We start from the raw sequence: 14,215 nt of genomic DNA, 5'->3' as shown, positions 1-14,215 counted from the left end.
TCCGGTCCTTCACTGAGGGACAGGAGCGATTTTGACTCCTGGGGCATTTCCGTGTTCGTGAAATTCTTCAATTTATATTCAACGGAAAGATCACGCCTTTCTTTATCACTTCCAATTCGAAATTCATCTTGACCCTGCAGGGACAGTAAGATTTTTGAAAACGAGCTCCGGTCCTTCACTGAGGGACAGGAGCGATTTTGCTCCTACAGGCCGAAATATCATGATTTTAGGATTTTAATCACTTCACAAGGCAAAAACAAATCATTTCCAATGCCCGGGATCAAATATCAAAAAACTCAAAATTTGGTCAAAATTACTCATTTGGACAAAATTCACAATTTCATCATCACACTTAGGCAAATTTGTTCAAAATTCCAATTAAAAATAGACCAACTTACTTAGCTTCTGGCGAATTTACTTTATTCAAAATTGCATCCTGCGAGAGGAAGCTCAAAAGAGCTCTCAAGACTGACTGGACTCTGGCCTGAAAACGTCAAAACGGGAACCCTAAGGCTTGACCCTAAATCCAGACAACTAACAAACTACCAAAACCCTAAAAAGCAGAGAAAAAGAACAGGCAAAACGAGCAAAAAGAGGGGGTCCCCATTTTAATGGGGCGATGTGTGAAATGGTCACAACACACATTTAATTTGTTCGACTTATATACCTTGCCATTGAACCGGTTTTGTTAACTAAAGATAACTAAGACATGTTTGTAATCACTGATGATTAAGAAGTGACTTTTAGCATTAATCGGTTCTTAATAGAGACGTGATGATAGAGAGTCGACTTTCCAAGAAGATGTGTTCGTTGGCACCACCTTGTGTAAGGGTATATAGAACCATTAATTCTCTCCTTCAAAGCATCGAAATAATATACATCATTATCTCCAGCGGTTCGCATCATCTACACAGCGAGCAGATCGTGGTTTCTTTATTGAAGTTCTAGTTTATTCTGAAGCAGATCGAATTCAAACCTTACATCATATTGATCATTATTGTGTGAGTCTCCTTCAGCAAATCGACTAATATAGAAGTCGGATTCACCAGCATAGAAGTTCGAATTTCTTACTACAGTCTAGGATAAATTTTTATCACCATCTTAGCTTCAAGTGTGAAGCAATTTCTTGTATTGAAGAATAAAGATATACTTTGTTGCTGGGTTTTTCACCTTCAAGAGGAAGGTTTTCCGAGGGTAATCTTTGTGCAATTGTGTGAATTATTGTCTATCTAATCTGATCACTAAAACTTAACACACGATTCCTTTGTGAGGATGTGATACACCTTTAATATGTCTTCAAGGTTGAGACGGCGAGGAGTTGTGCCCTTATGTTTGGAGAGATAAACCTTTTCCTAATCGTGTCCTCTCACAAATATCTAATTGCACATCTTAGTTAGCGATTGTTAACACATAATTGGGTTCCTTAATGGATCGCATGGTAAGGCATTATTCTCAAATGATAAGTGGTTATCACCATGCTTCATCTATTAAAGATAGTCACAGCAATCTCCGTTAATGACTGGACACGAATCACAGGCAGATTATTATTTGGTTGTTATGTTACTTATAGCTTATTTATTAGTTCTCCTTCATTTAGTTATTATATATTATTATTATTTAATTTTAATTTTATCATTATTATTTATCGTTAAATCATATTTCAAAGGGGGGACATTATACATTCTGAGATTTTGGTGATCAGAAAGTGGAAAGGAAGTTGATTGTATCTCATTTCCATCGCAATAAATTAATAATTTAAAAAATAAATGTGGTGGTTATTATAATCAGTAATTGGGGAAGATTTAAATGAAGCACCTGGGTAATGGATAATATGAAACTCCATTCTGAAAGACAGATGAAATTTAATGGTAAGGGACCAGGAGGTCAGGGGGAAAGGGAAAGGTATGCTGAGAAGGGAAGTCTAAAAAGCCAATAGGGGCTAAGGGAAAAGGTGGTGATTAGCAAAATGGCACATTCTGATGAACAATCCGTAAAATCTGAAAATATGACTACCTACACAGACTTAGGAAATGACCCAAACAGACCGAACACGTGAAATTTTTAAATCTTTGCAACTTTCAACACAATAAGCATACAGGGGATGACACAATGGCAGCATTTTAATCAACATGTTGATTCATAGAAAACCCACTTATACTATCTCAAATTGTTTATAAAAGTTGGGCAAGCATAAAGCCAATGCAACACAGGCAGAGCAAAGAAAAGAGACATAGCAAAATAGAGTGCCAACATTGTGCTTGGTAGATCCTCTATTGGGTTGAAACTTGAAAGTAAGTGCCCAAAGCTTCATAAATTGTCCAAATTTGTTGAGGGCGAGGGACCTCCTCAAAAATTTTGGTGTACTATCCCTTGCAGGCAAAAATCCCAAAAAAAAACCATTGAGCAGCAGTTGAAGATCAACCAATCCACTAAGCTTCCAAATTTATTGAGCCTAGAATTTGAGGGCCCTAGGTGCAAGAAAAGCTTCCATAAATCCATAGATCAAAGCCCATTCCTTGAGCATCTGAATTCTTTGTTCCATTTCCTCCCCAAAGGAGTTCTTTGGGGGTGTAGCCTATTTCAGGGAGCACTTATTGTATTTACGAAAGGGAAAACTAGACTTTGGCATGCTTTGTTGTGCGTACTAGGAGATAGAGGACTGAAGGTTTGATTTATTTTTTTCTTGCAAGGAGCTGATTTGCGGTGGAGCTAACATATACTAGAGGGAGAACACCTCCTTCCTAGCCAATCAGTTTAGATTTGAGCTTGTCCAGATCAAGGAGATTGCTGTCGGGAGAAGGGAAGGTGACAGCCATGGATCTAATTCAAGACCAGATCAACACATAATTCAGCACAAAAAGGACTTTAAATTTTAACCAGTAACTATAGAAAAAATAAAGAAAAAATATTTTCATATAAATGAAAAAATTTATATAATAAACATATTTACTTTCTCAATATTTGCTGCAGTAAGCTCCTCTGCAGTCATCCCTTTATACTTAACAGAAACTGGAATTGGTGTATAGAAACACCTTTGACTGGTTGATGTGGGCTTTCCTGAAGATGCTGATTTGTGCCCATGCCATTCACCAACATCTGGAAACTGCTCCATTAAACGTATCTCTGCTGCTGTCTGACGACCCTTCCCAATAAGTTCAGTTTCAGACATTATGGTTATCTCACCTCCAATGGGTTCTGTCAAGACAAACTATTAGCAAATACAATACCTGCAAATCAAATAAGCACTGAACAATGACAAGTACACACAAGTACATAGAAACTGCAAAGTAGTGCAAGAAACACAAAGAAAAACATCATATGAAATACATGTGATTTTAAAGTACAAAGGCACTTGACATGTAGACTCAATGTTGGAAAAAAGAACAAAAAAGAATTTAAAAAGCTTTGATTATGGATATGTCCATGCCAAATTAACTTCCAAGGATTGCGTAAAAAAGTATGGCATTTCGTTGCAACTAACTGTAACTCAAAATCATATTCAATGTAAAAAACTTTAGTAATATTTAGGGCATCTCATTTTGGAAAGAGATTAAGATGGATTTAATTCACAAATGGTTTGTCATCCCTCGTCAACAATTGCCACCTAGCTTTGGCACATGCAATCATTTGGGATTATAAGAAGTCCATATTCAGATTTTCTGGAATCTGAATATGTTATATTCTCATGCTTTTATTCCCATGTTTTAGTTCTAAAAATTATGACTTTTTATATTAAGTTGTTGCAAGTTCAGGTTTAGGTTTGAGGTTCAGAGTTCGCCAAAAAAGATTCAGGTTCAATACAGCTAGGTTGAGTCATACAACATATAATATTAAACATACATTAAAAACAACCATAATTTTTTCAAAACATACAAAATTGAGAATGCAGCTAATAGTAATAATTGATAATTAAATTCTCATGCTTTTATTCCCATGTTTTAGTTCTAAAAATTATGACTTTTTATATTAAGTTGTTGCAAGTTCAGGTTTAGGTTTGAGGTTCAGAGTTCACCAAAAAAGATTCAGGTTCAATACAGCTAGGTTGAGTCATACAACATATAATATTAAACATACATTAAAAACAACCATAATTTTTTCAAAACATACAAAATTGAGAATGCAGCTAATAGTAATAATTGATAATTAAGTTTCAAATTTCAAAATCAATACAAAATTACAAATCAATAATCATCATATTTCTCTTCATCAAGAGCATCAATTGGTTCATTAGAACCACAAGCAGCCCTGGTACCATTCACACTAGCCCCACCATGTAAATCCTGTGTGGCAACCTCATTCCATTCATCCTCAATTCAGATGAAGAAAATGTGCAACAATAGCATCCAAGTCAGTATTCTTAAAGGCTACATCCCAGTTCCTCATCACCTTTTCCTTGTACGCGACTTACTTATATGGAAGGAGGCACAACTTGGAATGCACATTGACCAACTCCTCTACCCTTTTTAGTATTTTACACTGTCATGTCCCTTTCTCAAAATTAAAATAATTGAGAGACTCATTATTTTATTAGGTCTATGATCTTAAATTGAATTATTGGAAAATCCAGCAAAGGCTAGCATAGGTTTTCTTCTATTTGAGTATAGGTATCACAAAGTTAATCTTCCATACTGTAATGTCCCTACTAGTTATAGATCACTTTCCTGCAAAACAGACTGTTAGAATGCAACAAAATATATATTACTAATCTAATTTGCAATTAAACTTCAATTACTTAATTAAAACAAATATCAATTCTTAGGTAATAAAAAGGATACGAATGAAGTATTGGGATATGTCCTTAGGCGGTTGTAATGCCCGTCTTCTTGGAATCCATTATGATTCCAAGCCTTACCAGGGAAATCAATGGATAATTCGATTCCCGTCTTGGATGTAACATCTTACATCCAAGCCTACCAAGGAAGATCGTCATATATGATCAATTCCAGCCTTGGATGATACATCTTATCATCCAAGTCTACCAGAGAGGACCGGCAAGATCCATCTCTTCTTGGGTGAGCTTCTGACACCCAAGCCTTTAACATATATGCATATGAGTACTTAGTATATACTGCCTACCAAGGATTATCATAATCCCGAATTAAGCTAAGGGGGTTTTCTCCCAATAGCCTCCATCACGTAGCCAAATTATTGTTATTCATATAACAGTTTATATTTCATTATCATTTTTAATTTATAATTTATGCCTGCCTCTACATATTTCTTAATTACTATTATTGATCCTACATACATACATATATATATGTGTGTGTGGATACACACATGTACGTATATTTGTACATATTTATGAGACAACATTATGATAAGACTATAACTCTGTCAAAGAGATTGGTGATATATCACATATGACAGATCCATTATAAACATATATGTACGTGTGTGGCACACACGTCCACACACATATATTCATGCGGCATACAAACTAACCTCTTACCTTTTTCGCAGTCTACTGGCACAGCTTCTCTTCCTCCCGTTTCCCTTTATTATATGTGCTTCCCTCTTCGGTCTGCAAGCCGTCTTACTTTGTACCCGAGGTGGGGAGGGGTTGCGTCCCACCACGGGGTCCCTTCCGTGGGAAGGGTTGTGACGGTGGTCGCAGCCCAGGGCTGCGACTCCCATCCCACCACTTCTTGCGGGGGGTAATAAACAGTGGCATTAACTCTTTTTTTTTAATGAACTTATATAATATATTAATACTATTTAATAATTTATTTCTTAATATATTAGCATTATTTAATTATTTAATAATTTATTTCTGTTTGCCCTCTCGGGTAAACGGTTAAATGCAGAAAGTAAATGCACAAAACATAATGGAAATACATTAAATAACCAGTCTCTATATTAATTCCACAGTCCATGTACAATAAGTGCTTATAACATTACATCTGACACGACTATCATGATGATTCTCTAAGAAGGAAAGGTAGTGCAATATATAATAGCCGAAGGGGTGCGACACAACCGTCGCGACTCCAACTACCTACCCGTTGGCTAACTAACTGACCGCCGTAACTCATTATTACCGACGACAACATAAACATAATATGACAACATAACATAATGATTATTCCCGGCAACATCATCCCCCCCAAGAAAAGAAGTCGACTCCGGACGACTTAATACAAAATAGAGATGACATTAAACAAAACCAAGGTAGAGAACTGCAGGAACTGCTGACGCCAATCGAGCCCGGAACTCATACACCTGCTGCGTCCTCGCCTGAAAATCCTTTTCTGCTACCATTCGATGCTCAAGTGTGGATTTCACCATTATTGCTTCCTTTGACATCCCAGTCCTCCTGTGCCTAAACCAAACTTGTCTGCAAAACACGTTTTTCAATCTCAGCCTCCACCAACCACTACTCAAATGATACTGTCTCCCTAGCCAATTTGTCCTCAATAGCCACCCGTGCTGCTCTCCCGGCATCCAACTCCTGCATACGCTGAACTAAGTCTCACGCGACTACTGCCTCCAACCTGGTGGTCAGCTCCTCCTGAGCCCTCTATGCATCCACCAAGGCAACCTCACGTCCAACCAAGACATACTCCGAGTTCCTCAAAGCGTACCAGTCATGCCTGGAGGTGGCCACAATCCGCTGGCACAAATGTTAGGAGACACCTCAAATCCTCCATCACGCTCCCCCAAAGCCTAAAAATTGAACTGAATAACTCCCTGGTGTCATACAACAGCGTGGACCTGCAATGCCTTCCCTCAAACTCTGTTTGTTCCCAACCTCCAAATCCGTCTCCCTCTACGGCTTATGGCTTCCCCGCCAATGCTTAGCTGCAAGCTTCTTTCTCACAATACGGACAACCACAACACTTCCCGTGGTCTTCTGTAGCTCAACATAAACTGGGGGTCTAGGGGCAATGCCCCCAGCGGGGTCGAGGGGCAGCGCCCCTCGCGGGGTCAGGGGCAGCGCCCCAGCGAGGTCGAGGGGCAGCGCCCCAGGTGCGCTCCCTGTCGCAGTACAGGGCGGGGTCAAGGGGCAGCGCCCCCGCCGCCAACACCAATTTACAACCTTCAGAACCCCACAAAAGTCCATGGCACGCATCATTTCTGTGATATTTTAAGATGCCAAAAACCCTTCTTTTCCACTCTGAATTTCCAGTGTCCTAGCTTCAAACTCCAGCAAATCATTTTAAATCTGGCCGTCGTCGTCGTCGTTTTTTTTTTTTTTTTGGCACTGATGGCACCCCGGCCATACAACCTCCCTGTATGGTCAACAACAGCATTGGCACCTCCGATCGTGTGGTCGACACCCTTCTTACCATACGGACACACCTCCGATCAACAACAGCACTGGCACCTCCAATCGTGCGGCTGCTTGGTCTACCTGTGGCGGTCGTTTTGCCTTTACATGGCTGTGTGGATTGTGCGGGCTTGGTCTCTTTTTTTCTTTTTCCTTTTGCGGCTGCTGCGCGTTGGTGTGCGTAACCCTTGCTGTGCGTGTTGATCGGGCCGTGCGGTGCGTCTTCCTCCTCCTGTATCCCTTGCTGTGCGGTGTGCGGTGTTGTGCGATGGTCGGTGCGGTGTGCGGTGGTGGGTTCATGTCTCGGCAACAACCTTCGGTGGCTCCCACCGCACGGTGTGACCGCCGCACGATGGTGTCACCGTCAGTGGTTCCACCGCACGGTGGTGTCACCTTGGTGATTTCACCGCACGGTGGTGTCACCTTGGTCCCACTGTACGGTGGCCATTTTCTCTTCTTTTTTCTTTTTTTGACCATACGGTCGCTGTCGTACGCCCATGTGATTTTTTTCAAATTTTTATTTCCTCTTTTTTTTTTTTTTTTTTTTAAATATTGTCTAGAGAGTCTTCGGCTCGACTCCCCTATCTCTGGGATCGCTCTTCATCCTTCTCAGTTTTCCTCACCCAAAAGTCTCCTGCTTTTGTCCCGTGCCTCTCGAGTCGTTTGCCCGGCCTCTTAGGTCCCCTTCCATCCTCTCGGGTCCCCCTTCGGGCTCTCGGGTGTCCGTCCGGCCTCTCGGGTCCCCTGCGCACTTCGCGTGGTAGGGTTTCAATTTGGGCCTGTTGGTGGCAAGTCTATTTTCAATGGCCATCCGAAGACCTGGAACCACAAATTCTACAGGAACCACGGTCTCCTTCCCGTACATAAGAAGAAGAAGTATAATAAATATTTTGAAGGCTGCGGCCTTCCACACAGGGTTCCAATCGTTGCCGACACTCTTCGGATTATTTACGTCGCCAGGGTTTGGGGCGTCTCCCTTCCAATATTCTCTGTATTCCGACACGTACACCTCTGTTGGTTGCTCTGGTTCCTCTACTTCGAGCCTGTAGCTTTGGAACATTTTGTAATCCTCCATTTGCCAGTGGAAGAGCCCGTTAAGTGAGCATACCTCATCTTCAGAACATCCCTCCAATTCGAGCACCCCTTCACTGTTCGGCTCCATCGCGTTCTTGCCCTTGCTTTCATCGGGACCCCCTTCCCCTTTATTAGAGTCCTCTGAGTCCGAGTTGGAAGAGGCGAACTCTTCGCCAACATCTTGGGTGTGTAGGTCAATGGTATATTTCCGCCCTCCCTTCTCCATGGAAAGTGTATTTTTCTTCCAGTTGTGGTTTACCCTCGCGTTGATCAACCACGCTCTCCCCAGGATGGCGTCATAGCCTTTCTTCTTCGAGGGAATAACCACGAAATCTAACAAGAATGGTTGCGTACCAATCGTCACTTGCTGGGCCATCAACAGGCCAAGTGGCTTAATGCCGTGTTGGTCCGCTCCCACCAGGTTGAATGTGGGTGGCCATAGGGTGGGCTTCCCCAGCCGCTTCCATGTTTCTTCTGGTAGTACATTCACCCCAGATCCACCGTCCACAATGGTGTCCTTCAGAATGGTCCCACGGACACCCATTTCTACCACAGCTAGGTGTCTACCACTGCTCAAGGCTAGTAACATCGGGTCAGTCGAAGGGCTGACGGAAACCTCCACCTGTGGTGTACTCTTCGAAGCGGTGGCGAGAACCCCTACCTGTGGTGCACTCGATGATGCGGTGGCGGGAACCCCTACCTGTGGTGCACTCGACGATACGGTGGCGGGTACCCCTACCTGTGGTATACTCGACAATGCGGTGCTTTGCACATTGGTGAGGATGGCAGTCCTCAATTGTGGCATAGAGTCTAGAAGGTCTTTTACCTTTATCAACACCTCCATCTGCAATATTTGCCCAATGATGTTATTTTCCGCTTCCGTACGGAATGATGTACTCGCCACCTCGTTGTCCCGTCGTTCGGTCGTCATCTCACGTTCAATATTGGCCTTTGCCTCCCGTAATCTCTCCTTCTCCATACGGGGGTCGGGATAAGTGGCTTTTTTCGTCTAGGCACGGGTGATCGCCAGTACTTCTTTCTCACCAGTCTTCTCAGCCTTCTCAATGTTGAGGAGATTAACCCCTGCCTGCGGGCAATTTGCGTCCTCATGGTCGCCTGGCCCACACCAACGGTAGAGGTGCTGAGGGGTGGCTTCCTTCGTGTAATCACGGGCGAAGTGCCCCCACTGATTACAGGCCCTACATTGGATAATTGGCCAGCCCTTGGCGTCATACTGGATACGGCTTCCGTTATTGGTACTGTTGCTATTCCTTCCGCCACCGCGTCTGTTGTCCCGGTATCCTCCAGATGATGCCGTTGTGTTAGTATGTTGGCCGGTACCCGCTGGTGCGGATGTTGTGGCCTGCTCCGTGAACAGCACCTGGTTCATTTGCGTACCTCGGGTTTTCATGTTGTATGGGCACTCCTTGGTGGAGTGTCCCATCACTTGGCAAATCTCACAGAATGCCTTCTTTTGGCAAGTACCCTTTGTGTGCCCTTCCTCTTTGCACTCAGTGCACCATATGTCCCCTTCGTTCCAACCAGTGCTTCTCATTATTTTGAATTCCTTTCTCATTCGCTCCATGTCTTTCTGGAGCGCTTGCACCCGTTTGCCAGCCTCGTCGTCGCTGCTGCTTTCCTGTGAAGAGTCATTGTCCTCGGATGAGGATTTATTACTTTTCTTCTTCTTTGATGTTTTTTGTTCGCTCTCCAGGTCCATCGCCCTATTATAAGCGTCGTCATATGACGTCGGGGGTACAATTTTCATCTTCCTCCGTAGGGAGGATTTCAACCCTTCAACGAACCATCGTTTCTTCAATCCATCTGCGGGTTGGCTTTCCATTTTACCCAAGAGTTCTTTCAGCCTCCGACTGTATGCCCGTACTGTCTCCCTGGTACCTTGTTTGGTACTGTATATCTCCGTTACAATTTCATTGTCATCACGGAGCAACCGAAACTCCCCCGTGAATTCCTTCTGTAGATTGGCCCACGTGGCCACTTTTTGCTTGTCCACATCGGAGTACCAATCTATGGCAACTCGTAACGTGGCTGGGAACTGCTGTACCCAATCATCCTGGTCTGTTACTCCGTTGGCGGACCAAATGGTTTCACATGTACGGCAGTGCCGTAAGGGGTCTTCCTTGCCCTCCCCTGTGAACTTTGGCAATTTTTGTTTACTCGCCATCCCACCGCTGGGTCTCGCTCCTCTAATTCCTTGTGTGCTTGTACCTGGCAATCCTCCGCCTCCTACAACTGAACCTCCACTCGTGGGTCCTCCGAAAAAAGTTGCTGACACCGAACCAAACAAATTGCCTCCCGTACGGTACCCTTGTGCTCCCTCGGCACCTTCGGTCGTACCGTCACCTTCTGTTGTCTCCCTCCGGTTGTCCTCTAAAATGGACAAATTCTTTAGCAAGTCTCTGGTAGCGTCGATCAGGTTTAGACTTCGCCTTGTTTGTTCCACCAACTCTTCGCGGCTTCTTACCCTACGGTGGTATTCTGGCGAATTGTAGAGTTCTCCTTCGGCAACCTCCGTGACTCCTTCTGGCAGCCCTACAACAGTGTAGACAGTGTAGTTCTCTCCGTCTATCTTTGCCTCCGCAACCTCCGTGACACCTCCTGGGTTCCCTTCGGGCAACCCCTCGGCCGGTCGTCCCTCGGCAAGCTGCCTTAGCCTACGCCTTCGTTCTATCTGCTGTCTGAGATTCAACGCGGTTTGTGCCACTTCCCATTCGTCACTTTGTATCTTTTTATTTTTGTCCTTATTTAGTCTATTGGGCATAAGTCAAAGGTTCAATTTCCTCCTGGCCTGGCGCCATCTCGTTCTGTTTCCCGTCGGCTGTTCTCTTCGTAGCGTTGCAGGATTTGTTGTCGTCGCTCTTCCTGGGCAATCTCCTCCAGGCGGGCCTGTTGTGCCAGCGATGCCTGTGCAAGCAACCGGGGGAGGTGGTTCATCAACCGGTTTACTGTCGGGCTAACCTCCAGCGCTGTCCACACGGCACTTGGTGGGATTTCTGCCTCCGCCGCCTCTCGTCGGACGTAGGTCTGAATGGCTACCTGGAGCAAAATTGAAAATTCTCGTGTTGTCGTGTCTTCTCCTGTGTAAAGTTCTGTTCGGGCGTCGTCGGCCTCTGGGTTTATTTCACCAATGGGTAGGCCCATTGTGTCTGTGCGCCATCCGTGTCTTCCGTTCCCGAGTTCATCTAGGCAACGGCGCCAAATGTTTGCCCTCTCGGGTAAACGGTTAAATGCAGAAAGTAAATGCACAGAACATAATGGAAATACATTAAATAACCAATCTCTATATTAATTCCACAGTCCATGTACAATAAGTGCTTATAACATTACATCTGACACGACTATCATGATGATTCTCTAAGAAGGAAAGGTAGTGCAATATATAACAGCCGAAGGGGTGCGACACAACCGTCGCGACTCCAACTACCTACCCGTCGGCTAACTAACTGACCGCCGTAACTCATTATTACCGACGACAACATAAACATAATATGACAACATAACATAATGATTATTCCCGGCAACAATTTCTTCATCATTTAATATATTAAATATATTAACATTATTTAATTATTTATTTCTTATATTAACATTATTTAATTATTTATTTCTTATATTAACATTATTTAATAATTTATTTCTTCATTTAATAAATTAACATTATTTTAATAATTTATTTCTTCATTTACATATTTCTAATGAACTCATTAATATACTAAGTTACCGGTTCCGGTTCGGATTCGGGTTCGGATTCGGGGACGGATTCGCGGATTCGGCAAAAAAAAAAAAAATTTGGGTACGGGTACGAGTTCGTCCGTACATATATATATATATATATATTAATTTTTTTTAATATATATATATATATGTTCAAACTTCAAACATCAAAATTATATATGTTCACAGTTCAAACATACAAATATGAAACATCAAACATACAATGTAACTTTCCCATACAATGATACATAAATGATAACAGATAAATCATAAATCATAAATCCATAATTGCCAATGCCAATTGTGGCATAGAAATTAGGATTCATCACAAGATAAGTAGATCAATCAAAACGTTAAACATGATAGCTCAATCAAAAGAAATACTCATGAAATGAACCTAATTCCAATGCACATTCAATAGAGGTATGAAAATGAAGCATTCAAAAGAAAACATTATGCAAACCAAACTCAAGATTGAATACTCCTTCCATGCGGCTCCATTGTTGTTCTTTCCTCTTCAATAGTTTTGTGGATCTCACCTACAAGTGCTCTCACAATTGAAAGCAAAAAGCTCAAGAGTACTAGAACTAAAATTTGATAGTTTGACAGCAATTCGGATTTCAAGAAGCAATTGAAGGGGTTGATTGAAGAAAAATTATCCAATTTATAGAGAAATTGGAGAAGTGACAAGATTGGCATGATGCAATTCAAATGGAAATTGCAAATCAATATGTTAATTATGACAAATTATGCAAATTATGCACTTTCCATGCACAATTTTGATTGATTGATTATGACACATTTCATGTCAAAATTGATTGATTAATCAATTATGACAATTTCATGACAAATTAAAATGCCACTCCCATAGAATTAGGAGATGAAATAGGAGGGAAAAAGAATTAGAAATTTGAAAATTAGCAAAATTGAAATTGATGACAAATTAGGAAATTGGAATTAGAAATTGATGAAAAATAGGATTTAGTGAATTAGTGAATTAATTAATAATTTTTTCATTTATTAATCAATTCACAAAGAAGAATAATTAGCCAATTAAATAAAGATTTAATTGTAATAAGAAGACTTAGGATAAATAAGTAATTTATTTAATCCTAAAGGAAGAAATGACAAATTAGGTTAAATGACTAAATCATAAAACCCTAGAAGACGAATTAGAAATGCGAAAATGACAATTAGGTCTTGATTAAAGATAATTAATGTCATGATTTTGAATTGATAAAGGACCAATGCGACAGAATGATTTGATTGATAGATGCGCCAATTGACAAGGAACAATGACAAATTGATCCAACTTGACATAATTGAGACAGACAATGATCGATAGCAAAATTGATTGCAAAATGACAAAATTGACAAAATAGATTGCAAGATGACAAGATTAGACATGACCACGATCAATGACAAATTGATCGTAAAACGACAAGATTGAAGGATTGATGATAAATCGACAAGATTGATAAGAGGACAACGATCGATGACAAATTGATCGTAAGATTGACAGGATCGATAAGAGGACAAAACCCTAATTAGGATTGACGATGTCCAAAATGATGAGATTGATGATAAGATTGATAAGATTGACAGGAGGACAAAACCCTAATTAGGATTGACGATGTCCAAAATGATGACAAATGAATACGCACATTGATGCGACAGGATAAAATTGATCAAAATCATGACTGGATAATGTTGTCGAGAAGACCAAATTTGAGGACGAGATGATTGAATAATGTAGAAGAATGACTCGATGTTCGCAAATGATAAAGACCAAGTGCGTGACATAGGAGAAATGTTAATGCGACGCAAAAACCTAAAATGAGGCAATGCGCAAATGTTAAAGTATGACCTCGCAAGCGTTGACCATTTTTGGGTGTCTACACCAATAAATATTCTGATATTGATGCGTGTCTCACACCTTCGTAGTCGTCACCTTCGAAGAAAAATACAAAAACTAAGAAGCCTGATTGTAGAGAAAAAATCTTCAAAAATGCAAGTGGAATAGGTTGAATGCATGTTTTGATGCATGAAATGCATCATAGAGGGGCGGATTAGGGTTTAGATGTAATTATAAGATTAAAAATATTGTTTTTTTATTGTTTTTAATTGCTTGCTAAC

General features: G+C 41.4%; 1 protein-coding gene across 4 annotated transcripts in view; it reads right to left on the bottom strand.

Moving 5' to 3' along the window:
* Positions 1 to 14,215, bottom strand: part of LOC131078866 (uncharacterized) — a 226,354-nt gene that overhangs the window by 151,173 nt on the left and 60,966 nt on the right. For all 4 annotated transcript variants that reach the window (XM_058016693.2, XM_058016694.2, XM_058016695.2 and 1 more), the window contains one exon: positions 2,951 to 3,195. In XM_058016693.2, the coding sequence (XP_057872676.2) occupies positions 2,951 to 3,195 (245 nt within the window). The remainder of the gene's footprint in view (positions 1 to 2,950; positions 3,196 to 14,215) is intronic.

This window comes from Cryptomeria japonica, chromosome 2 (assembly GCF_030272615.1).
Source record: "Cryptomeria japonica chromosome 2, Sugi_1.0, whole genome shotgun sequence".
NCBI classification, from domain to species: Eukaryota; Viridiplantae; Streptophyta; class Pinopsida; order Cupressales; family Cupressaceae; genus Cryptomeria; species Cryptomeria japonica.
This window is presented reverse-complemented; position numbering and strand designations above follow the sequence as displayed.